General features: G+C 32.9%; 3 protein-coding genes and 1 pseudogene across 3 annotated transcripts; all 4 read right to left on the reverse strand.

The window, feature by feature from the left end:
* Positions 1–316: 316 nt before the first annotated feature.
* LOC120206502 lies at positions 317–3,178 on the reverse strand (annotated as a pseudogene).
* Positions 3,179–11,399: 8,221 nt separating this feature from the next.
* On the reverse strand, positions 11,400–14,887 carry LOC120207104 (2-oxoisovalerate dehydrogenase subunit alpha 1, mitochondrial-like). The gene is made up of 9 exons (XM_039206630.1): positions 14,556–14,887; positions 12,988–13,125; positions 12,723–12,905; positions 12,480–12,637; positions 12,303–12,402; positions 12,099–12,210; positions 11,873–12,024; positions 11,667–11,840; positions 11,400–11,594 (listed from the first exon to the last, which is right to left on the reverse strand). Exons 1-9 carry the CDS (start codon positions 14,820–14,822, stop codon positions 11,427–11,429), a joined length of 1,452 nt encoding a protein of 483 aa, XP_039062561.1. The 5' UTR covers positions 14,823–14,887; the 3' UTR covers positions 11,400–11,426.
* Positions 14,888–17,191: 2,304 nt separating this feature from the next.
* LOC120207113 (pentatricopeptide repeat-containing protein At1g43980, mitochondrial-like) lies at positions 17,192–19,170 on the reverse strand. The gene has a single exon (XM_039206638.1). The coding sequence runs from the start codon at positions 19,134–19,136 to the stop codon at positions 17,244–17,246; it is 1,893 nt and encodes a 630-aa protein (XP_039062569.1). The 5' UTR covers positions 19,137–19,170; the 3' UTR covers positions 17,192–17,243.
* Positions 19,171–19,935: 765 nt separating this feature from the next.
* Positions 19,936–21,128, reverse strand: LOC120207124. Its single transcript, XM_039206645.1, has 2 exons — positions 20,264–21,128; positions 19,936–20,167 (listed from the first exon to the last, which is right to left on the reverse strand). The coding sequence occupies exons 1-2, from the start codon at positions 20,902–20,904 to the stop codon at positions 20,107–20,109; spliced, it is 702 nt and encodes a 233-aa protein (XP_039062576.1). The 5' UTR covers positions 20,905–21,128; the 3' UTR covers positions 19,936–20,106.
* Positions 21,129–26,747: the final 5,619 nt, after the last annotated feature.

Genomic DNA, 26,747 nt, shown 5'->3' on the forward strand with positions numbered 1-26,747 from the left:
GAAGTCCCACATTGTGGGAAGCACTGTTCTTTGGTCATATCTTACAGAAACAAACGTACATGAAGTCTTCTGATATGAGCCCTTCAAGCCTTATCTTACTGTATCTTCTTGTTCGAAACTTTCGACACAGTATCATTATAGCATGGCCATGCCATGGATTTTAGCTATATTTATGCATGAAATGACTTCACACTTTGAAACTTTGGTGTTTCAGTGATGATCCAACATGCAAGTTAAGGTTTTAATGAAGTTCTAACAGTGTTTTAAATGTGTCACTAAGGTTGTGACTGCAAAAACAGTATATGATACATTGTTGTTTTTTTTCCTTTTCCGTGATGTTGGAAAAGGATGATATCTGAGATGAAATTCTAAATGTAAATGAAGTAACCGATTCTTCATCGTTTTGTGTAATGAGGCACAAACTTAGCCTTCAAGTTGTGGAAATGATCGGTTTCTCCTTCAAGAAGGCGCAATACCTGTGCAAGATTCAATGTTATTGTTCAAACAGAGAATTTGCAGAAACAGAATGAAGATGTTTATGGTTCCGTTCATGAAGATTTATGATATGGCATCAGGGGTCATTACCTCCGGCATTGATGGCCTCATTTCAGGGTTCTCTTGCACGCATAAGTTAGCTGCTTTAGCCATGAGGTATAGTTGATATGTGTCATATGATTCACCGATACGAGGATCAATGAGCTCGTGTAGTGCAAGCTTTTCGATCAGTGGTACTGCCTAGATGATCAAAACACCATGACAGCAATGAAAACAAGTTAAAAACTGATCCACATTGCCTTTTACAGCAAGAAAAAGAAAGACTCGATGAACACTCATTGAGAACCACTTACCCATTGTCTCAGAGACAAATTTTGTCCATCGCTTTCGGAATTGATTACTTTGCGACCTGTTATTAGTTGTAGGAGAACTATCCCAAATGCATACACATCTGTCCTCACTGAAACAAATCCATTCTCTGCATACTCTGGAGCAAGGTATCTACATGAACCAGAAGGTCCACAATTGGCACATCAATGGTGTGTATTGTGTATAATATATACAGTGAAAATGAATTGAGAGCTAATTGAGGTATCCTACCCTAATGTTCCAAGAACTTTTGTCTGTAGAATATCATCATCTATCTTCCATCTGGCAAGACCAAAGTCACCTAGCTGTGTATCGAAAAACAATCATTTCAATTAGCATTCTGTTTCGTAGAAAATCATTCTTCGACTCGCCTAATCGACAGATCAAACTTACCATAGGGACTAAGTCATGTGTGAGCAGTATGTTTCCTGGACGCATATCCCTATGAATGATAGGACCTCCACGACATTCTTCGTGTAGAAAACGCAAACCCTTTGCTGTCCCAATTGCAATAGCTCGTCTTTGATGCCAGTCAAGAACATTTTCTGTATTCTCTGTAAGCAAAAAGTCCTTTTAGAAAGACGAGATGACACGTAAAATCAGTAGTTGAGTCTTCAAAGAAATGTTATAGTTACCAAATAAATGCCAGTAAAGAGACTTGTTGCATATGTACTCGTAAACGAGAATGTTGAGGTTCTCCTTGCAACAATATCCCAGCAGCATCACAATGTTCTTATGACGTGCGAAGCTTAAGACAGATACCTCAGAGTTGAACTCGGCAAACCCTTGGCTGCTCTCTTGTTTCCGTACCTTTGCCGCAATGAACTGTCCATCTTTGAGCTTACCCTTATATACATGACCATATCCACCTTCTCCTAACAAGTTCTTCATCGAGAAGTCGTCGGTGGCTTGTTGAATCTCAGAGTAAGTGAATGTCTTTGAATCTTGGACATACAGTTCAGTCCTTAGCCCACAAGCAACACAAAGAAGAGGTGATCCTGAGAACTTCTTGCGGAAGGCATATCTATGCTGCTTTTGGATAATATTTGAAGCATTAGACAGCTTATTTTCTCCTTTGGTAAATGAATCTGAAAGGAAGAAGATGTTCCATTCTTGTCAATGCCGAAGAAACTTCGTTATCATGTCACGTATGTACTCGTATCTCGTATTCGTAGCATCTACTAATATAAAACTGCAAAGCTTACTTAGTTACCTGATTTTTCCAGCTTAGAAGAAGATCCAAAATCTGATGAAAAGTTATGCTCCTCTGGTTTCAATGTAGATAAAGGCGTCGAGAGAACAGTTTTGGAATTATCCAAGTAACTCATAGACATGGAGTATCGTCTTAAAGATGCTTCCGATTGATCGACATTTTCACTGAATTGAGAGTTTGAAAGATGTACAGGCTTGGACAAGGAATAAAACTGCTTGTGTTCTAGGACATCAGTTTCACTTATATTATGATTCCTCACAACTTCGATGTTCAAGCTGTCTTGAACTAATGCAACTTTGCAAGGTATCTGTTTAAGATATAACTTCAGATCCCGTCTGAGGTGCCTATCAAGCTGTCTTTTTTAGTACACCGAAAACTCGTCATTCGTAAATTCGATACGATATATATATATATGATCCATATACATGATAAAGCATTTACCTATCAAGTAACACCCATGCTGCCTTTGAGGTGATCACTTCTTTTACCACAACATTCTTTATGGGAATCCCAGCTGTAACTTTAACTTCAATGTTCACCTAAACATGAAAAATACAAAAATACAACACGGATTGTCAGCGAAATGGACAAGAATATATATATATATTGTATGTATGCAAAGATAATAAAAAGAACTAACTAGTACCCCTTGTTCTTCACAATCTTCAGCACTTAGTTGGAGCAAATTAACATATGCATCAACCTTTTTTGAGATTTCTTCCTCCATGGCACGAAGGCTTGTAATGCTTGTTCCAAGAGATTCTGGACTTGGTTTACTTTGGTAACCCACTGTATAACAACACAAACACAACATCGGATTAATAAAAGAACACAACATTGAGTCCATCCAACACCAAAATTAAGATATCAAACCATCATTAATAGATAAAATACACCAATAGAAAAAGAAAAGTGGTTACTAGGGTGAGTGACTCTATGCAAAACTCCAAGCATAACAAGCGTATCACCGGCATGAAGGATGTCGCCTCTAACTTTTACATTATTGATGGTTATCCGAAACTCGCGTTCAGTATGATCCTTAGTTGCATCGAATGCAATAAAAACGTGGGACGGTGTAAGAGGAGTTTTATTGCCTTCCATTATCAGCCAACTAAACTACTTACTGAGTCTGTTTATCAGAAGCTGTAAATCTGCAATTTTCGTTGAGTTCTTCCTGTGGGGTGTGTGTATGTATATATATATATATATATATATATATATATGGTTTTTGTAAAATCTTGATGGGTTTTTGACTCAAACGTGAAAACATAGCCTGGAAGATAGAGATGTGTTATCCAATGTTAGCAGTTTTAGCTTGTTTGAAGAGGGTTTAATTCCTTTTTTCTCCTTTCATCTGATCTCTTCTAATTTGTCTGGTTTTGTGAGATGGTTGAGGAAATCAGAGAGATATACTCTTGAATATGCGAATACTATACATAAATTGGAGGGAAATATGCCGTCCAAAACAAAGGACAAGGAGTATATTTCACGGTATAAGATGAGGACCGAATCTGTATTTCTTTGTTTATTCATCGATTTGACTTCTTAAAAAACCATGGGATTACTCACTAGTGAGTGATTTAACCATGGATGTTATGTAGTAGAGATGGTGTTGCTCCGTTGGGTGGGTTATGTTCCGGTTCTTTTAGGTTTGGAGAATGAGTTTAGGCGATTTTTTTTTGGATTTGACTAATTTTTTTTATAGTCTATAAATCAATTAATAGAGATAAAATATTATAGAGACGAGAGCGACTCTCCTAAACTAATTTATAACACCCCAAATTCTAAGCTAGCAGTTTCGGGTTTACTCGAGAGGTATGTAGACCTCGTGGAGTTTTTAATTAAAGTCATTTGGCCGAGTGAGGGCTTATTTGGATGAGAATTAGACCCAATTAACCATAAAAAGGAGATTTATGTATAGTAGAAAGATGAGGAGGACCATGTGTGTGATTTCACCCTTTTTGAAAAGTTGATGAGTCTTTTTATCTCCCTTCATTTTCTTCTCTTCATTTTCTCCATTTCCTCCTCATTTCCTTCTCCTTCTTCCTCTTCAAGTGTCATAGCTAAAGGTGAGTCCTTATTTCCTCCTCATTTGCTTCTCCTTCTACCTCTACAAATGTCATAGCTAAAGGTGAGTCATTTGAGCTTTATAATTCGCCCTTTATCCCTCCAACAACATCCTTTGTGTTTAAAAATCTCATAACTTTTCTCATTAGCTAGAGAAAGGGGTGGAAAACATATTAGTTCAAGAAGAGTGGGAGGAAGTAAAACTTGTTGAGAAAAAGAGCTTCATTTCGGGATTCTTTAACTAAGGTAGTGTATTTCTAATCATTTGTGGTGTTATGGCTTTCATAATCATGATGCTTTGTTAAGATTTAGGTGTTTAAGCATGTTAGGGCTTTTACTTGATTTATTCCCCAAAATGATGTTATTGTTGTAAACATTATATTTTAATGGTGTTAGATGACCTTATAAGACTCCTTTAAGCTTTATTTGTTGATCTGGGGTTAAACTTGAGTGTTTGGGAATGTTTTTGGGTAATTCTTGAGCCTTATTCAGGGTCTTTGGGCTGTAGTATCAATATTATTCTTGTAGTATCGATACTAGTATCAATATTGTTCTTATACTATCAATACTCATCAATACCTATATTAATATTGTTCTTGTAGTATCGATACTCGTACCAATACAAGCATCAATACTGTTGTAGTACCTATATTGCTTAGTTGAGTATTAATATTGTCCAATACCAAATGATTCAAAACATCACTCGTTGCATCTTAATGTTTATCGATTGATATAAAATGTACAACTAAGCTTAGAAAATGATCCTAAATTATGAAATGACCCAAATGCCCCCTGGGTGGCCTAAATTACCAAAACACCCTTAGTGAGTAAGAAACTTTAAAAGTATCCTTAAAAGGGTGTGTATCGAACATTCGTGAACGAATGATCGTTGCGAAAGAAGAAGTGCCAACGAGCAAGACGATGAAGAACTTGGATAGTGAGGTAGAGGAAATCGAGTACTATATAAACACCTATAATCAAAGATCAAGTTGCCCTATTGGTTTAAAGGTGAATCGATGGGAAGTGTGATGTGAGCAAGTACATAGTCGATGTCAATGAACCAACCCCGAATCAAGTGTTGTACTAGTAGTAATACCAAGTGGGTAGAGATGAATATTAATTTCCTTAAGGGCATAAAACACTAAAAGATTAATAAAATCTTGTATAACGATCTAGATGAGAGAACGAGCGAGATAATGTCGAGTGAAGGGATGACATCACCTTACTATGATGAACTAAGTTAGTGAGTAGCCGAGCTACCTTATTTATCCTTGTGTGGCCTTTGGGCACCCTAGTACGTTTGCGTGTACATGACTTTGTCTTGTTTTCTAGAAATATCCGGATATGTCTGAGTCAATGTTAAGGTACTTAAAACACTAGTTTGACGTAGGCTCCGATGTTATGTAACCCCAGATGTGTTCCTAGTAATTTGAGGAGTAGACTAGCGAGACGTAGGCTTCGATGCTATGTGACCCCGAAGGCGTCTTAGGTATATAAAGGTCTTTCTAGATGAAAAATGCCTACCCTTGTTTATATGTTTAATGGTTGTGTTACATGATAATGCATTATAGTATGATACTGAGGTTTGGGACCTAGTGTGAGTTTACTCATTGTGAGGCCCTTAGTAGAGGTTTAAAGGAAGAATGAGACTTCTACTTTAGCAATAGAACGATTGAATCTTAAGTAGCTAGCATTCATTTATGATCATCCATGTACCTAATATTTAATACCATGTCTTTACAATGCTTGTGTTTATGAGACTCATAATGTTGCTCTAGATTAGTGATTATACTGATGAGCTTACAAAGCTCAACATTTGGATGTTTTCGTTTGCAGATTAGTAGTTAAACCGTTCAAGGAGCACCATCACAACAAAATTTCCAACATCTCTTCTAGAGTATTGTAATGTAGCTTTAGTGTGCATATGTATTCAAAGAACCTTACTTATGTTTATGGATTGTCAAACTTGAGTTGTTTTATTTGATTTAAATTGTGTATCACGGAGCTCCAATTTATAAAAGTGTTTTTATAACTGTCATGTATGTCTATTTTGGTACCATTCAGTATGTTTTAAAATGTGAATGAACATGTTTTGAAAAACAGGAGTTGCTTCAACAGCTAAATGTGACACTTTATGCCCATTCGAGTTTATAATGTTATACAATTTGCTTCATGTGCAAATATCAAGATTCAAACCTTTGTCCTTACTTAAGTAATCTAATGTATTATCTCACTAGATCAATTAATTATTAGTTAGAATTTAACTATTTTCATTGTTATTGTTTTCATTTGGTTATTGAACTTAAAATTGATAAAAGGTAAAGTATCATTATTTTAATTATCCAACTGTTAAACTTTTAATTATACTTAATATTTTAGTCATTTAATTCTAAGATTTATCTTTACTAATTGATTAATGTTTTGGGTAAACTATAAGATTGACCCTCTAACTATTGTTCTTTTTCACTTTGACCACCAATCTTCTAATTTTGTCAATCAGGTCACCTAACTATTTAAATGCTTTCAATCAAGCCATTTGTCGTTAACATTTGACGAAAGTGATGATATGGCAATTACTAAAATTGGCATAATTATACATTTGATCCTCAAAACTTATATATTCTAATAATTTAATCATGATTTTAATTTAATTATTTTTCTTACAACCAGATAATGATAAATGTCACAATCCGGTTGGATGCAAAACAAATTAAAGTGGAAAACAATTCAATAGCTTAAGGGAGGACTCAAACTCTAGCCCTAGCTATGTTAAACATGCCATAACCAATCTACCTTATCATTTGAGTTGTGAAATACACAATAATATATATATATATATATATATATATATATATATATATATATTATATACTTTAATTGATACCAAAGAAAAGGAAAATAGTTATGGTAGGATTTGAACATAGGCCAAATATAAAATTGGACAACATAAAAACACTGAAACAAATTTTATATTTAGTTAATAATTGGATAGATTTATATATATGTCAAACACTAATTTATACAAGATTAAAAGAAAAACTAAATTTAAGTTTTGCACATGATTAAAATCGACTTTTAATACCAACAACCAGTTGGTCTAGTGATATGACGCACTAGGTCCTTTAAGCAAGGTCAGGGGTTCAAGTCCTGGTTTTTGCGAATGGAGCAAACTGGGTTGGGAGGGTTACCCTCGCCTCTACAATACCCGATCTGGATTAGTCTATCAATAGATCGGATACCAGTGATTAATTCAAAAAAAATTGACGTCTAATTACACGTTTTAACTATGCAACACAAACCAAATTACCTCAATGATTAAAGAAATAGTTATTGTTCCTAGAGGTTACGGGTTCAAACACCAGCGGCTGCAAGGGTGATTGAGCGTTCATTGTCAAATGGTTGAGAGTACTTAGAATAGATACTACTTTATAATCACCTTAACTTAATTAAAAAAAGTATAACTATGCAATCTAATAAAAAAATTAATTAAAATATAAGTGTTTCATATACTTATTTTTTTAATAAAAAGTAAAATTGTTAATTAAATTAAAAATATATTAAATTTAATTTAAATATACAAATTTTTTATTTTAGAAATCACTAATTTTATTCAAAATAAGAAATATCCTAAATTACAATAAAAATATACAATCATATTAGTAAATTAAGCACATAATTAAGACAATTTTCTATAATCATTTAAACAAAACTAGTAACTTAAGATCACTTAAGGACCATACAAGGAAATATTAAAATCTAACCAAGAAAAATAGATACAAACAAATCTGATTATATCGATAAACGAACTACAAAAGTAGATCAAGTTACTAAAAGACACCGACAAACCACAAATCAGACTTAAGCAGCATAAAAAGCTATCAACGAACGCATAAGGGGTATCCAAATCCAATATGATGGTCAAAAGCATGGAAGATCAACAATATAACAGATAAGCAACATCTTGATCAATTGCGACGATGCCAAATCAACCCTTAGAAAATGATAATTGAAAACAACGACCAAATGATAAAAAAAACGTGCCTAAAGAGAGAAAAAAATGTGTCATCAAAACAGATGAAAAAATATCTTTCAGGCAGACTTATTGAAAAATAAAACAAAATAAAATAAAATGACAATAGATAATATCAACTATCGGTAACCAACTTTAAAGTTGGTATAGCCTCCCATCAATAAAGACAAAAAGAAAAAAACGGACAGTTAAATTTAGTTTTTCTTTTGATATTGTATAAACTAGTGTTTGACATATATATATATATTTATCCTACCATAGCCATTTTCCTTTCTTTCTTTTCTGGTATTAATGAAAGTATAAAATATAAATTATAGCGTGTTTCATAACTCAAACGATGATGTAGGTTGAGTGGTTAAGGCTCACTCAACACTACCAGGAACCTGGGTTTGAGTCCCCTACTAAGTTGTTGAATTGTTTTGCTCTTTAATTTGTTTTGCATTCAACCTGAAGGTGACACGTGTCATTATCTGGTTAGAAAAAAAATAATTAAATTAAATATATTAAAATATAAAAAATAATCTTTAATTAAACGGTGACACGTGTCACTATCTTATTATAAGATTAAATTTATTACATTAAATTAAAATCATGACTAAATTGATATAATATATAAAGATAGAGGATCAAATGTGTAATTATACTAATTTTATTAACTGTCACATCGATATTTTCGTCAAATGTTAACAACATGTGATTTAATTGAATGTAAATAAATAATTAGGTGACCTGATTGACAAAATTGGCAAATGGATGGTCAAAATGAAAAGGAACAATAGTTAGGCGGTCAATGATATTGTTTACCCTAATATTTTATGATATTTTAACCTTTCAACTATTAAATTACTATTGGCAAATTTAAATGTAATTTTCCATTTATGTTTAGGTAATAATTCATCACTCATTTTTCATTTATAGGAATTATATAACATATAAGGAGCTTTTTTAGGGCCTAAAAGACTTTATGCGATTTTCAATGTATTATTTAGAAGAAAAAAAACGATGTGTAATGCGATGTACAAATGTATATTAATTTTGGAAATTTTTATAACGATCAACGAGTTCTTTTAAGTACTATTAACAATGAATACTATTAATTTAATTTATAAAATTTAAAATTTTAAAAGATTCAACGTATATTTATAAATTAGTTAAATATAAAGGTAAATTATTTAAAATAAAATATTAATTATATTATTTTTCATAATTTTGGTGTAAACTTGGAATCCTTATTTCTTGGTCTATTACTAGGGATATGCATAGGGCAGGGAGGGTCAGTTTTTTGGTTGCCCCAACCCCGAGCTAAAAATATATTATTTATACTCAACCCTGCTCCGACTCAATTCGAATATATTAATATCTTAAAATAATATATTGATAATCATGTAAAATATTTTAAATGGTTAAATTAATTTATTTTACCTTAAATCCTATCTCATTCGAATATATATATATATATATGAGTAAACTAATAATTTAAAAACAAATGGACCCAAGGATGACAATTTAATACGAAGCCGATGAATTTTGAACCGAACCCATCCAATAGGGTTTTTTTTTAAATTTCAGGTCTGGGGCGTGTTATATAATAGATAGCTTTGGGGCGGTTTTAAGGTGAAAATTTATCGGCACGATCCAACCCGATATAAATTATTAGTTTATCCTTTTATATATATATTTGAATCGGTTCGAGTTCAATGTAAAATATATTATTTTAACCGTTTAAAATAAAATAAATAATTATAAATATATTACTTCAACTATTTTAAAATATTAATATATTCAAATTGGATCAGACGGGGTTGAGTATGAATAATATATTTTCGGGTCGGGGTCGAGGCGGCCAAAAAATGGCCTGCCCTGCCCCATGCCTATATCCCTAGTAATAGGCCAAGGTTCGGGTTGTTTTATTGTTACTTTTATTTTTATTTTTTTCTGGCCTTCATTATTGTATAAGATAAATAATAAATGCTATAAATATTATATCAAGAACTAGTGTTGGCACAGTGGTAGAGGTTGTTAAATCCATTTTGGAGATCTAGGTTCAATTGTCCCCAACAGCTTCTTGATTCAATTGTCATCATTTGATTGAAGAAAAATATTAAAATTAAATATAAATTAAGTCCTCTGATGATGCATGTAGATATATGATAGGAGGATTAAACATATTAAATTAAATAAACTATGACCAATTTGATAGGTTGTGTAAGGAATAAGAACTAAATGTGTAAATATACTAATTTTATTAAATGTCATGTCAACTCTTCTGATAAGTGTTAACAACAAGTGGCTTGATTGAATGCATTTAAATAATTAGGTGATCTGATTAATAAATTTTCAAAAATGGTGGTCAGAATGAAAATGAGCAATAATTAGGTGGTCAATGATATAGTTTACTCAAAAAAGATTATAAAAAATAATATAATTAATATTTTATTTTAAATAATTTACCTTTAACTTTTTAACTACTTTATAATTATATGTTGAGTCATTTAAAATTTAAAATTTTATAAAATTAAATTAATTGTGTTCATAATTAATGATACTCGTTGAGCATGGCATACTCATCCCTTAATATTTTGTTGTTAAGCTCAAGTAATGGTTAGAGGCGTTTATGTTCAATCTATTTTTCATGTTATAAAGGGTTTATTTTTATAATAAAATTATAATAAGATATCTTAATTAAAATTATATTTTATTTTAGGTTTAAGAAAATATTTTTGTATAAAAGAATATTTGTGGGAATTTAATCAATAAATAAACATAGTTTTAAGAGATAAGTTAGATCATATGTTAAGTTATATAAAATGAGGAATATGATGAAATCATTCCTAAAATATAATTAATAGATTTGATAGATTTATTTTGATAAACATATATAAGATAAAATAGAGTAAAAAAATAAATATAAGTGTTGTTATTTGTTGACTCTTTTAATAGAATTTTTGAATGTGATAATTTTAAAAACCAAAATGGATTAATTTAATGATATTAAAAGAGTTTATAATATACCTATAACCAGTTGATCTAGTAGGATGAGACACTATATCCCTAAACAAGGTAAAGGGTTCGACTTCTGGTATTTGTAAATGGAGCAAATTAGATTGTGAGGGTTACCCTCGTCTCTGCAGTACCCGATCCGAGTTAGTCAATCAATAGATTAAATATATATTTTTTTAAAAAGTATTAAAATAATGAAAAATATCATTAATCAAGTTGAGGCCTTTCATGTTTAAACAAGACACTGATTATTCATAGGGGAACATCGAAGGGGAAATCTTGTGGATATTTATTTATAGTTTCTCTGAGTTGTTTATCTTGCTCAACAAGGTTAGATGGTGGGACATCGTAAACATCCGTGAACAACTCCGTGAGTGGCGGTTTCTTCCTTCCCTCCGCCACTTGAATCGCTTTCATTATCTGCATTGAAAAATTGCTCAAATTAATCACATTCACATGCACCATTTCTTCCCAACATTCATACATACTTGCCTCATTCTTTATGCTACTTCTGTGTTCAGTTTCATCTCTTTCACTCCACCAACCATTGAGTTCAACCCATTTTCTAAACCTATTCACTGGGTCTCGATCCGTTTTCCAGTGCTCGATTTCGGTTAGGGGACGATACTTGGTCGAATCATCGGACGTGGAATGGTGTCCGACTCTCAATTTATGGAACATTCATTTAGTTACATGTGATGTGATCTTACCTCAACTAGAACAGGTCGTTGTTCGTTTACAGCCATGTTTCGAGCTGCACGAATGGCGCTGTAAACAGCGAGTGCATCAGTTCCATCGACCCGAATGCTCGGGATTCCATAAGCTTGGCCCTTTACAGCCACACCGTCGCCTGCCAAAACACGACTGATTTCGTCAAGCCTTTTATTCAAATAGTGTTATGCATTGATGGAAACATAAATATACTTCGAAATTGTTCCGATATCGGTGTACTAATGGCCCAGCCATTGTTGCGGCAAACAAAAATTACTGGGGCTTCCATAACAGCTGCAAAGTTCAAACCAGCATGAAAATCTCCCTGGAAAAAAAAGGGGCAGTTCATAATTGATAAAAATGCTAGAAAATGTTCAAAAACTTGTAAGGATTAAGGTAGAGTATTGGCCAAGTAACCTCACTGGTACCGCCATCGCCGATAAAGGCTACGACACAAGCATCTTTTCTATCCGTCTTAAGCGAATACGCCATGCCTGCTGCTTGAGGAAGCTGAGTTCTGTCACAGACAGAACTTCAAAACATTCAGACATGAAAACCAATGGTCGAAATTTGATTATACAATCGATATCTTACGCAATAGGGGATGATATGGTCACGAAATTGTGGTTGCTTGAGCCGTAATGAATCGGCATCTGCCTTCCTTTCCCGACATCATCCTTGTTCCCGAAGCATTGGTTGGCAAATTCCTGCAGCGTGAAACCACGCCACAATAGAATCCCATGTTCCCGATACTGACGGAGCATCGGATTATTATATTAAGATCATAACAGAAACCAAAATTAACAACTATTTTCCGATAATCCGATTTCGAATCACCTGAGGCATGATAATATCATCTTTTGTAAGTGCAGCAGCAGATGAAATGTTAACAGCTTCTTCGCCAAATGATGTCATATAGAAGGAAATTCTCCCTTGCCTTTGTGCTTCATAGAAGAAAGTATCCATTACTTGCAGAGTAACCATGTCACGGTACATTTTCACTGCCAGTTCTTCGTTTACCTAATGTCGATTTCGAAACCCGTAACGACACAGATTACTGAAATCTTAAACACAAATCAATATTCGTGTTAATTGAATTTACCTTTTCAAAGTCGACACCTTTAATTAGCTCTCCATTATCACCAAGAACTCGATAGCAAGGTATTCTTTTATCAGAAGACCCTGAAATGAATTTCAATTCTGTAGTGTATGCAACTTTTCCTCCAGGAAAATCTATTGCCTGCCAATGTTTTTTTTAATTAATTAATTAACGATTTTTGAATAAATGCAATCAAGTGATTATGGATACTAATAGGTACGGTGATAAAAAGGACTAATGCCTAATTTAGACTTTAAAGTATAATTTTAATTTTAATTTTAATTTAATGCTTTGATATATTTTTAACTAGACAAAAAGGTATATGAGAGCCTACTTTTGGGGAGGGGAATTACGGTAGTCCTCGAATTATTTTTGCACCCAATGTGGCACTCCAACTCAGAAAACAAATTTAATATGACTCTTTGACTAACATTTTTCACCTTTGATTGTTATAGTGTTGACATGACAATTCACGGTGTTGACGTGACGGTCCACGATAGTTGGTGATGTGACAAATGATATAACAAATTAGCTAAATTGATTTTTTGGTCTTATTCAATGGTGGATTTTTTTTTTTAAATTTAGAGGATTTTTACAAAAAAAATATTTTTAATTTAAATATAAAAATATTCTAATATTTGTTTTTTAATTATTTATATATTTAAATGTTCATGGGCTTATTAAATTAAAATTATTTAATTTAAAAGTTTTACCTTTTTATTAATGTATTTTTGTCCAAATTAACTTTTTGTCTTTTTTCTTATTAATGATTTATTTGGATATTCTAGAATTAGTAACAAATTGATATATATGTAGAGGTTGGTGGTTAATTTTTTTATAATTAAGATTAAAATAATACAATGTGTAAATGTTAAAAGGTTAAATATGCTATTATATCAATTACGGAAGTTTTTATATTTTCTTTAATTTTGAAAAAAATATAGTTAAAATTATGTTAAAGGATTAAATTGAAATTTTAGTTTTATTTTAAAATTAAATTCTATATAAATATTTATTTATAATTTAAATCATTAGGGTGACTACTAAATATGATTGGCGAAACTTTAGTGAATATCACTAATATTAATTTATTATATATGAAAATAATTATATATTTAAAAGATTTTTAAATTAAAAATTATAGTCAAACAGTAAAGTATTCATTTTTTAATCATCTATAATTTTTAACCAGGTAATAACTTTTTATTTAATTTCCATCCACGTGTGCTAAATCATGGAATTAGTAACACACATTTCAAATAACTGAAAAAATTAATAAAAGGAATAATTAACAATCTAGCAAGCAGTAATAATTTCTTAACACTAGAAACAGCGATGGACTTAGAGGGGCCTGGATAGGGGCGTGTTTGCCCTAAAATTTTTAAATTTTTATATGTTTTATTATTGAAAAAATAGTTTTGTCCCATTAAAATTCTATAAGTTGTTTATTACGTAAAATTTTAAAGTTTGTCCCTCCTAACATAAAATTTTGCGTCAGTGAGAAATAGTGGTATGCCTCATTCATTTAGTTTCTAAAGGAAGCTAAGCATGTATTTCATTGGTTTTATTACCTGATTATCGTCGTCATCCTCGTCATTGTGTCGAGAATCAACTTGATTTCCAGCTATTGAGGATTTGAAACGCCCAGCCAAGAAAAGGGAAGCCATACTATTGCATGGCCATGGATGTGGGACTGAAACTCCAGGATTGAAAGGATGTCTCCGGCATGAACCGCCATCGATTCGAATTCGAGCAGTTCTTCCCTGCAAATTTACCTTTGAAAATGCTCCGATACGATAAGCTACTACTACAAACGATCTTCTTCCCCAACTTGCCATCTCCTTTTATTATTAATCTGGGCAAAATATTGAAGGAAAATGAGAAAATGGTGAAAGCAAAAACTGTGTTCACCAAAAATAAAATGTTGTGGTTATGTGCTTGGTGTGACAATACAACACGAATATGACAGACCAAAAGTTTGTATTAACGCAATTAATGAGCTAGCTTAGTGGGGGATTAGTGCGGCAGTTTCTTTGACAGAGAAGGCTACCTAATTAACTGTTTGGGTAAAATACACAAATAGTCTATTGACTATTAAAAGTTACAAAATGGTCCATCGATTATAGAGAGTTGCTCTGTTGAGTCCTTTAATTTTTAAAAACTATAAAATGATCACTCGACTATTCATTATATTTCAAACTAGTCCTTTTCCATTAAAAAATTAAAGGTAGTCTGCGCTAGACGTTAACCTGCTAATCGAGATATGATAAAATCTGATATTATAATCTCAAATGACTATCATATCTCAGTCGGCAGGTTAATGTCCAACACAGATTGATGCTAATTTTTCAACGGAAAAAGACTAGTTTGAAATATAATAAATAGACGTGTGACCATTTTGTAACTTTTAATAGTTCATGGACTCAACAAAGTAACTCCCTATAATCGAGGGGTCATTTTATAACTTTTAATAGTCCAGAGACTCAAAAAATATTTTTCTATAGTCGTAGGACCATTGGTGTACTTTACCGTGACTTTTTTCCCTTTAATTACTTTGACACAATTCTGGGTTACCTCTGTTGTAGGTAATTGCAATTTATAGATAATGAAAGTTTATAGTCTTAACCTTTATTAATTTGGTTGGTTAGATTTAGGTATTATTTTATAAATTAATAATTTTAAATTACAAATCTGTCGGTCGTTTTACTAATTTTTTTTTTGCAATTTATAGATAATGGAAGTTTATGTATAATCACTGATTTCTGATTTATTAATTTATTAATCCAGTTCGAATACTGTAGATGCAAGGACGATCCTACTAATTTAGTTTGTTCAATTCACAAACAACATGATTTGAACCCCTAATATTGTTTAAAGGATTTAATGCCTCGTCTCACTACCAATTAATTGTTGGTTACTAAAAGTTAAATATTGACTGTATTTAAATTATTTGATGAATATAAATTTTAAAAAATTATATAATTAAAAGAAATAAAAAATAAAATAAAAATGTTAGGAAATAATTTGAGTCATAAATGTTTCTTATTTATTTAGTATTTTTCACGTTTTTTCATTAAAAATAAGTAAATTTAATTTTAAATTATCAAATATATTTAAAATATTAAATTATTACATTTTGATGAATTAAAAAAATACAATACATTATCAAACATATCTTAATTTAAATTTATGTTTAACGATATTTTTTTGTTTAAATTCAATATATTTTAAATAACATATCCCCTTTTATGCCAAATTAAAAAAAAAAACTGTGGACTCTCCCTCCCCCTATTCCATGGTTACCCGTTTCCTCCGACATGATGTTATTCTTTCTAGATATTTTGAGTTCGTACAGTTACGTCTAGAAGGTATATGCAGTAGTAAAATTTAGTGATAGAGTTTGGGGTTGTTAACTTAAAATTTTAAGAATTTAGAGGTTTAAATTAAAATTTAAAAAAATTGAAGGGTTTAATTTATGTTTTTCCAAAGAAAATTAGGGTTTAACTTCAATTTTTAAAATTTTGAGAGGCTTAATGAGAATTTTTAAAATATATGAGAGGGAATTAAGAACATTAAAAAAATTTAAAATTTAATTTGAATTTCTAAAAATTAGGGGCAAATTGAGTTTTTTTTTTAATTTTAAGAGTCAAAATTAGATTTTTTTTAAATTTTGAGGGGGTCATCGTCCAGCTTGTGTTCCGTCCCTAGATATGTGTGTGTTATCAATGATTAAGAAAGATTTTAAACCGATATTACTTTATAATCCCTCTAAATTATTAAAAGGAAAAAAAAAGCTATGTACAATTAGTTTTTGACATTAGTTTAATCACATATTAATCCCATTAGTGCATGAAACTTAAGAGACAGAAAGCGAAGCACTCAAAAGACAAATAATATGGGCTCCGCCATTGTTGTAGGGTTTTCAAATGACATCATTTTCCTGCTCCAAAAACCAATGGTTCATCAACATCTAGCTGCCATTCTACATTCTACACATAAAGCATCTTCTTACAAGACAAATGAGTCCTAATCAATTTCACCATATGAAATGACAGGACAGATGATCAATCCCTGTCTGATAGCTATTCATCATCCTGTATCAAAAGTTCAATGCAAAATACATAATGCAAACCCTTCCATGTTTGAGTATATCAAGCTGGCTTTCATTACCATACGGGTTAAAATTTAAAACATGTTAATTGAAGAACTCGAGAGATATCAACAAATCAGAAGTTATATTCAGCACCTTCTATCTCATGCTATACATGAATATTGCCACTTTCTTCCAATTCCCAAGTTAATAGTTCTAATATTAGATATATGTCTTTACCTCCCTCGTGCTGTAACCGGTCTGCCTCGAACGTGAATACGTGGTTTCGTATTCCAATCCAACTGCATCCGACTCTTTTCTTCAACCTCTGCTTGATGGCCTTCTTGACTCGAATTATACGTCCCCATTTACCCCTCATCTCATATGCACGAGTCAGAACCAAATAGGGTAAAGATGAATGCGGATTCAGTTCGATCATCTTCTTTGCTACTCTTTCGGTGATATTCAGGTTGGTGTAAGTCGCTGTAGCAAGTACTAGTGATTTCCAAACTAAAAAGCCAGGTTCAAAAGGCATTGCTTCTAAAGTATCAAATGCTTCTTTGAATTTACCAGCATGGCAGAGCAAGTCAATAACACACGCATAATGCTCGTCACGAGGTGTAACTACAAATTCTTCCTCCATTGATGAAAGTATATGCATTCCTATATCTACAAAAGCTCCACACCTGCAAGCTAATAGAACACCAGAAAGTGTTATTCGATCTGGTGCCGGACCTTCTCTAAGAAGTTCTTTAAATATTTCCAATGTCTCGACAACTCTGCCATTGTGAGCCAAACCCATGATTAAAGTATTCCAAGATATTAGGTCTTTAACATGTATTTCAGAGAAAACCTGCAGTGCTGAGTCAATTGATCCAGTATTAGTATACATATCGACAAGTGAAGTGGCGACAATTAAATCCGACTGAAAACCAGATTTTATCACCAACAAATGGAGTTGGGGTCCTTGCTCGATCGAAAGAAAGTTTATACAACTTAGGACACTACTTAGACTGAACTCAGTAGGCCTACAATCCTCCCTAAAAGCAAGCACAATAAGTAAGAAAGCATCATCATGGAAGCCATGCCTAGCATAACTTGAGATCATAGAATTGCAAACTAGAGAATCCCAAAGTTCCACTTCTTCAAAAAGCCGAACTGAGTCCTCCAGCGCATTGCATTTTGAGAAAAGGTCGATAACAGCACTTGAAACAATGGAATTCGAGATAAACCCCATCTTGACACACACAGCAAATATTTGCTTACCCTTATCCAAATATCTTAAATTAGTACAAGCAGCAATCACATTGGAGACTGTAAATTCATCTGGGGAAAAACCAGCCAATCTCATCTGATCAAACTGTTCCAATGCCAAACCTTCATGGCCCAACTTAAAACAACTCGAAATCAATGAATTCCACGACACGATATCGACCTCTACCATACTCAAAAAGACACTAAAAGCATACTTTACCAAGCCAAGCTTACCATACATGTCAATCAACGAATTGCCAATCACTAAACTGGACAAACACACACCACTCGTAACCATGTTACAGTGAATTTCCTTCCCCTGACTAGCAGAAGACACAAACGTTGTTAGAATCGAAAACGTGAACTTACTCGGTCTAACACCAAAAGTCTGCATTTCCTTAAACACTTCCAATCCACAACCCCAAAGCCCCAACACCCCAAAACTCGAAATCATCGAGTTCCAACTAACAACATCTTTCTCGGGCATTTCATCAAACAATAAATGTGCTTTCTTAAAATGCCCAAACTTTAGCAACCCGTTCAACCAAATGTTCCAAGATATAACATTTTTGTCATTTATCTCCTCGAAAACTTTGGAAGCGTCATTAAAAGAGCCAAGTTTGAGATAAAGGTCCACAAAACGATTACCCAGAAAGGTTATGCCACTGAATCCGAATTTGATCAACTGAGCGTGGATTGTTTGGGAAAGTTGAATGGACTTCAAGGATAAACATTGGTTTATGAAGTTGTTGTAATGAGACAGAGTGGGTTTCGGTGACAAATAACTCGGTCTTAGGAAAGGGCGCATGCATGGAGCAAATGTTTCTTTGCCCTCTTTATTTACTTCGTTTGAAGGGATGAAGGGAGTATCGGTTTGGGGTTCGATCTTTTAGCTTCTTCTTGCTGGGTTAATTTTACAGATGAAGTTTGCATCTTGGGCCATCATTTTACAAATGAAGTTAAGAAAGAGACTTATTAGCAGGGATGAAAAACAAAGTAACCCTTTTAAAATGATTATTAATATTTGAATAATTTTTTTATTAATATTTAAAAATATTAATTTAATCATTAATATTATCAATTTATAACAATTTATTTACTCAATTATTACTATTCATAATTAAGATAACAAAATATTAATATGGCGAGTTAAATCAACTAACCTTACACTGTTTTATCATACGAGACAGCTATTTTAACCGACCTTTCTCTGCTATCTTTACTCTCTGCAATTGTACTTTCTGCAACTGTAAAAAAGCTGTAATTGTATCCAATAATATAACACAAAAATTACACTCAATTTTCATCTCACTTTTATTTTAATTATTAAATTTTCATCACCCAATTTTTAAATTATTTCTATTTTAGTTAATGACAAAATGACACGATATGTACAACGTTCTAAAAATAAATAAAATTTACATTAAATATGATATCATTATAGATCCTATTAAATTCATTTTTTTTCTTCTCTCTCAATTTGTTCAGATGGTCAATCAATTCTAAAATTTTTCATCAAATTTGTTTCATCCTACTCAACGTAAATTCGATGTCCATTCAATCAGAAAATATTCCAAACTCGGTGAATATTCAGTGTTAAAACGAACAAAACAACAACACTCTTTAATTAGAATCTCTGAATGTGTTATACGGACAACTGGAATCTCTCTGCTGTGACAATCTCTTGTATGTTGAAACCTAAACATTTAACATTATTGAAAGATAATTACACGTTGAAACGCCATTTTCAAAGATGGTTCAACTTTGAAGCTTTCCTTTTACCTAGATGCTTTGGTTTTCCTGGAGAAGATGAATGCCAAGCAACCGTTCATTCCATGCCTGCATTTTGCACAAAAGACAATGCATTTCCAATGATTCCCATGTAAAACTTACTCTACAATCATATCTCAGATCAATTAAATTCCATTTTCATACCTGCGGCTGGTACTGCTGTTGCTTCTGTCGCTGCCGCTGCTGTTGATGCTGCTGCTACGGTTGCTTTTGGTGCTTCCACTGTTTATAGTCGATCCACCGCCGTCGCTCTCGCTCGAACCCGATCTCTTCTTCCACCAATCTTTATCTACAGTCTTACTAGATACATCTGCTACATTCTTACTTGTGTTACAATCATTCTTCTTCTTCACCATCTTCTTTTTCTTAGACCCCAAGGAAAATGGAAACACTATTTTCAAAAGAAGCTCTCCATTATCTAAGCTTCCACTCCTATTAATCTGCTGTTTCAGACTGTTCTGTCTCTCCTTGTACTTATGATCCCCGATCGAATTCAAACATAAACTTTCCTGTTTCTGTTCATCAACCACAGCCTGCTGCCGTTGATGTTCCACGAGATCTTTCAACGTAAGCTCATAACAAGACTCGGGCATCTTACTAACCATTTCCATAAGCTCCCTCTGGCCTCTAGCTATGGCTTGAGTTCTCGACGATGGCGATAAACATCGGTAATCGATGTTCATCTCATGTCGAGGACTAATTTTCCATAAAGGAGGACTGCAAATCCCAGACTCATCGTACACCATACCTCCTCCCATGGCATGATCATCATAATTGTCAACCATCACTTAATCTCAAGTGATCCGACAGACTGATAAAAGATTTGGGGTGTTCTTTGCCGGGATCGAACATGTTTTCCGGTGAAGAAAATTGGGTGAAAGGCGAAGGAAGAGGCATGGGAGTTATTGCAGATTGCTTGAAAGGTGGGTGTGGAGCCATTGTCTTCACCAACCCTTGCAGTCACTTTTCTGTGATTTTTCTCAATAAAAACTTGGTTTAAATGGCGACAAGTGCCCACAAATTTTAAGATTTTACTAGCCCATAACATATCTTTAAGATATGTCATAGTATCTTAATTTCTTTTTATAATTTTTTTTAAAAAATTATTATTAATATATTGAAATCAAATTTTAGATGTTAGGGTTACTTAAAAGGTTCCAGAGGGCCATCCCTTTCTTCATTTATATTTTTGTCTTTATATATATGGGTGTATATATATTTGTCATTTGATGAGATTGTGACCTATGTTAATAAATTGTATTTCTTTAAAAAGTAATTTTCTCATTCTCATAAATTTTAATTTGTATAATCTTATTTATTTAAATTTTAAGATTTAAATATTAATCTTAAAATTTATATTCTAAACTTTAAATAAAAAGTAGAACTTTAAATACTAATCCTTAAATCCAAAATATTAAATCCTAGATAACATATATGACATTAAATTGTATTACTTTGTGTAAATTAAAATTTATACAATCTTTATACCAAAAAGTTTTTTAAATAGTTCAATAATTGAATTTAAAATTTATTTTTGTAATTTTGTATAATTAGTATCAACAGAGCCATCTAGGATATTTTCAGGTCTCTGAGCGAAAAAAATTAAAAGTAGACTCCTTTACATTTTTTAACTAAATAATTTTAAAAATTAGATTTTTCTTCAATTCTTTTGAGAACTTGTTCTTCCTACATTAACAAATCCAAAAGCCCAAAATATTTAATGTTCTTTTTTTTTCTCGAATTTGAAGGAATTGAATTGTGAATATGATATGGAGTCTGATTTTAAACGATAAATAGAAAATTTGAAGAATATTGTATTATTTTACCATTAGGTTGAGGTTGTAGAAGATAAAGAGTTGAATGATATTTGATAAATTGAACAATATAATTTGGGAAAGAGAGAAATACATTTAGATTTAATTTGAAATTGAATGAACTAATGAGAGAGACATAGAAACAGAATTGGAAATTGATAAATGTATGGGATTGAGAAAAATTAGGGGCCCTTACATGTAAAAGCAAGAGCTCATGGTACTCCCCCTATAGTTGGTTATGAGTACTAATGACTGGTATTCTTTCATTTTATCTGAAATTTTATTCATATAAAAAATATTTGAATATAATTTTTATGGTAAAGTATACAAATGGTCCCCGACTCACTACAGCAAAAGTGGCTTGTTGCGGCGTTTTTTTTACTTATAGCGGCGTTTTTAAGCGCCGCTAAAAACACCTACGGCATAAAGACAAACGCCGCTAAAAGCGTCGCTAAAAATAGCGCCGCTAAAGTTTGCGGTGTTTTTCAACAAAAAACGCCGCAATAGGTGACAACATATAGCGGCGTCAAACGCCGCAAAAGGTATTGATATTTAGCGACGTTTGGCAGAAAAATGCCGCAATAGGTGTTGATGTTTAGCGGCGTTTTCTTCACAAACGCCGCAATAGATGTTGATTTTTACTGACGTTTTTCCTACAAACGCCGCAATATGTATTGAGATTTAGCGGTGTTTTTATCAAAAACGCCGCTAAATGTATGGTATATTGCAGCGCTTTTTGTTACAAACGCCGCTAAATAACACAGAATTTAAAAGTTCTAAAAATTATGCTTAATACCCCAAATCTGTTTTTTCAACCTGTTCCATTATCCAACAAACAAAACAACAATAACATCAAATCCAATATAATAAATAAAAGTTTTCATTAACGTAATACAAGTTAAGTTAAACACGGTTTAGTAATATTAACATAATGCTCATAACATAAATGAGGCTACGATGGTAGATTCTGAGGTTGCGTTTTTTGTATCATCAGCATCATATCATTGAGTCGTTTTTCAAATTCTTCACATCTCTGCTTATATATTACTTCTCTCTGTGCTACCACTGCTTCTCTCTGTACTGCCGCTGCCTCTCTCTGTGCTGCCACTGCTTCTCTCTCTGCTTCTGCTGCTGCTCTAGCTGCTTCCGCTGTTGCTCTCTCTGCTTCCCTTGCTTCATTTTCCGCTTTCAAGTTAGCCATTTGTTGATCCATCTCAGCCAACTTTTCTTTTAAACGACCAACTTCTAATTGGGAAGATTGAGACTGTGATGACATGTACTGTGATGAACTTGGATCCAAAATATTTGGTGGGAGTAACGAATGATCCTTGACAGCGCACCCGACCATATCTTTCAGGACCCAAAACGTCATTAATAGCTTGGTTTTCAATGTCATCATCATTAACATACCTTGACTCGAAGCAGTAGCATGATACTGCCCTTTTCTCCCTCAATTTTTCCTAATAATAAGTGAATAATTAATTAAAATAAAAAAATGTCATGGTACAAATATAAATAAGTCAGGTAAATTTAAAACATCTACCCAATAAACGTACCATAATTTCTGCAGCGTCAGCAGTCATAGGAGTGCCATCCTTCGTATGAGTCATGTGGAAGAGTTGGATTCGACCAACTTTAGAACCGGATGTATTTTCCTACAATGTACCATAATGTAATTACTAGAGTTAGTATGTACATGGAATACAAAAAAACTATTTCAATAATCTATAATACCTCCTCGTTACAAGTATTTATGAAAAATACATCATACTGTCCTTTTTGAGAAACTCCAAAATCTGACTGCATCTTCCCATTGGTACCTGAGCATTCTGGTGGGACTGTTTGCAACTTCTCTTCAAGGCTGAGATCATTCTTGAAGTATTCTTCTTTAAGGAGCTCTTGTGGTCCCTCTATCTCTTCCCTAACGCTTGCTTCACATAATCGTCAGAGACCTCTAAAACAAATTCTCCTATACAGCAAATAAGTGTGCACTGTAAGTATAAATTAGTATTGAATTTATATAGGTATCTATTATAATGACATATTACCTTAACAAAATCCAGTATTTATGAAAAATATCATACCTGTCCTTTTTGAGAACTCCAAAATCTGACTGCATCTTCCCATTGGTACCTGAGCATTCCTGGTGGGACTGTTTGCAACTTCTCTTCAAGGCTGAGATCATTCTTGAAGTATTTCTTCTTTAAGGAGCTCTTGTGGTCCCCTCTATCTCTTCCCTAACGCTTGCTTCACATAATCGTCAGAGACCTCTAAAACAAATTCTCCTATACAGCAAATAAGTGCACTGTAAGTATAAATTAGTATTGAATTTATATAGAGTATCTATTATAATGACATTATTACCTTAACAAAATCCAACTCTTGATTTTTGTTACTATTAGGCATTTTGCGCCATGACTCATAATTGATCGGTAACAGATTCGCATTACGTCCAACTAGCCTAAGTAACCTGCTAGAAGACGTGATTCTGGGCCAATAGGTTGACCGACATCGTTTTCTTGAAACTTTGACACGATGCCTAGGAGGAAGTTGGTATAATTCCTTTAAAGTTGTACGTCCTCGAGTCTTGCGCGTTCCAGCATTTTCAACTATATAAGAAATTATTAAATGTCAGTTTTGAAAATGAACAAAGTAGTAAATAAAGTTTCGAAGATTACCTTGAATTTCTACTTCTTCAACAGTTTCAAAAAAACTTCGGAAGACTCAGGTGCATTCAAAATGATTTAATTAATGAATACATTGAAAGATAACATGTTAAGGGTTATACATAAATAAATAATGAAATAAAATCGTACAACATCTTATGTAATGTCAGTTGTCATAAATATCTTCATCAATGTCCTCCTGAACCCATTGAAATTGTGTTGTATTACTGATAGTTTCATCTAAGTTTTGTGGTAGTAGAGGTAAACACTCTGATCTTGTTTCAATGTCATCTCTACTTCCACCCCGATGTCTATCAAGTCTCTGGGAGTATTTCGAAGCACACATACCAACCGTCATCCATTGGATCATGACAATAAAATACTTGTTTCACTTGAGAGGAAAATACATATGATTCATCCATCAAACGTTGACCCGTGTGAATTAATCGAGAGAAATTCACCATTGAAAACCCAAATTTATCTCTTTTTATACATCTGTTTACATCAACCCAGTCACACCCGAAACACACAACCTTTCGTTTTCCATATAATCTAACTCAATAATGTCCGTAAGATTTTCATAATATCGACCTCTCCATCATGCGAATTATTGTCCCTTACAGTAGAATAACTTGTACTACGACTCCACAATTTTGTGTCCTCCTTAATCTTTCACGAGATTTCGTGTGAAACCTGAACCCATTAATGAGGAAGGCATTATATCTTTTAACTATTCTATTCGGACCTTGAGAAAGCCATTTAACTTCTTCACTAACTTCTCTCCCACTCCAAACCTATTACACATGAATGGTGAATTAATTTGCATTGATGTCGATATAAAAAACAAGACATATATTATTTATAAGCGTTCCGTAAGATTTAGTTGCTTACAGTCTGGCCTAACCATTCATGAAAAGTTTCTGTGAACAACTTATGTAGCTCTCGCTGATTTAATCTTCGGGAGCGTGCTCGAGATCTCAATACTTCTTTAAACTCACTATAAAGAATATTATGTCGATAAAAATTGATAAATATAAAAGATAAAGAGATTTCATTAGGATTGGGTCCGAAAGACTTATGTGCGAAAGTGATCTATTGAATCGTGATGGAAAAGAACATATCGGTGTGCTTGTACCCAAGACGTGTCATCTAATTCAACTTTCCCTAATGGTTGACCATAACTTCCAAACAAATAATGTTGAGTTAAGTCATCAGTACCTAACTCATCATTTCGATTTGGTCTATTCCATCTTGTTTCAACATGTTCCAAATATCTAGAGCAAAATGTCATACATTCCTCTGCCAAATACCCTTCAGCAATTGATCCTTCCGGATAACGCTTATTACGACAATAAGACTTCAACTTGCCCAAGAACCTATACAGAAAACAACATACTACGTAAATACATTTTATTCAAATGTATAATCAGTAGTAATTTGAAACGTGTAATTCAATTAACACCTCTCTATAGGGTACATCCATCGATAGAAAATGGGACCACCAACTCTTGCTTCGTGAGGAAGATGAATTAACAGATGCACCATAATTGTGAAGAATGAAGGCGGAAATATCTTCTCCAAGTTGCATAAAGTCAAGGCAACTCGATCTTGTAGTTTATCAAGTTCTTCAACCATTAGAACTTTCCCACATATGGCTTTCATTATATTAGAAAGTTCAATGATACAAGACGTCACCTTACTCGACATGCAACCGCGAACAGCTACTGGTAGTAAATCTTGCATTAATATGTGATAATCATGAGACTTTAAACCATAAAGTCTTCGATCTTTAACACTAACACATCGAGAAATGTTTGATGCATACCCATCTGGGACCTTTATATCCTTCAATACCGTGCAAAACACTTCTTTTTCTTTCTTCGAAGAGAAAAAATAGAAGGCGGCAAGAAATTTCTTCCATTCGGACGTAATTGCGGATGAAGATCATGTCGAATTCCCATGTCCACTAAGTCAAGTCGACTCTTAAGATTATCTTTAGATTTTCTGCCATCATTCAGAATGGTCCCGATAATATTCTCACAAACATTCTTCTCAATATGCATTGCATCAAGATTATGTCTCAAAATCTGCTTTTTCCAATAAGGCAACTCGAAGAATATACTCTTCTTTTTCCACAAGTCTACCTCA

The sequence above is a fragment of the Hibiscus syriacus genome, unplaced genomic scaffold (genome assembly GCF_006381635.1).
Source record: "Hibiscus syriacus cultivar Baekdansim isolate YM2019G1 unplaced genomic scaffold, ASM638163v2 tig00000477_pilon, whole genome shotgun sequence".
Lineage (NCBI taxonomy): Eukaryota > Viridiplantae > Streptophyta > Magnoliopsida > Malvales > Malvaceae > Hibiscus > Hibiscus syriacus.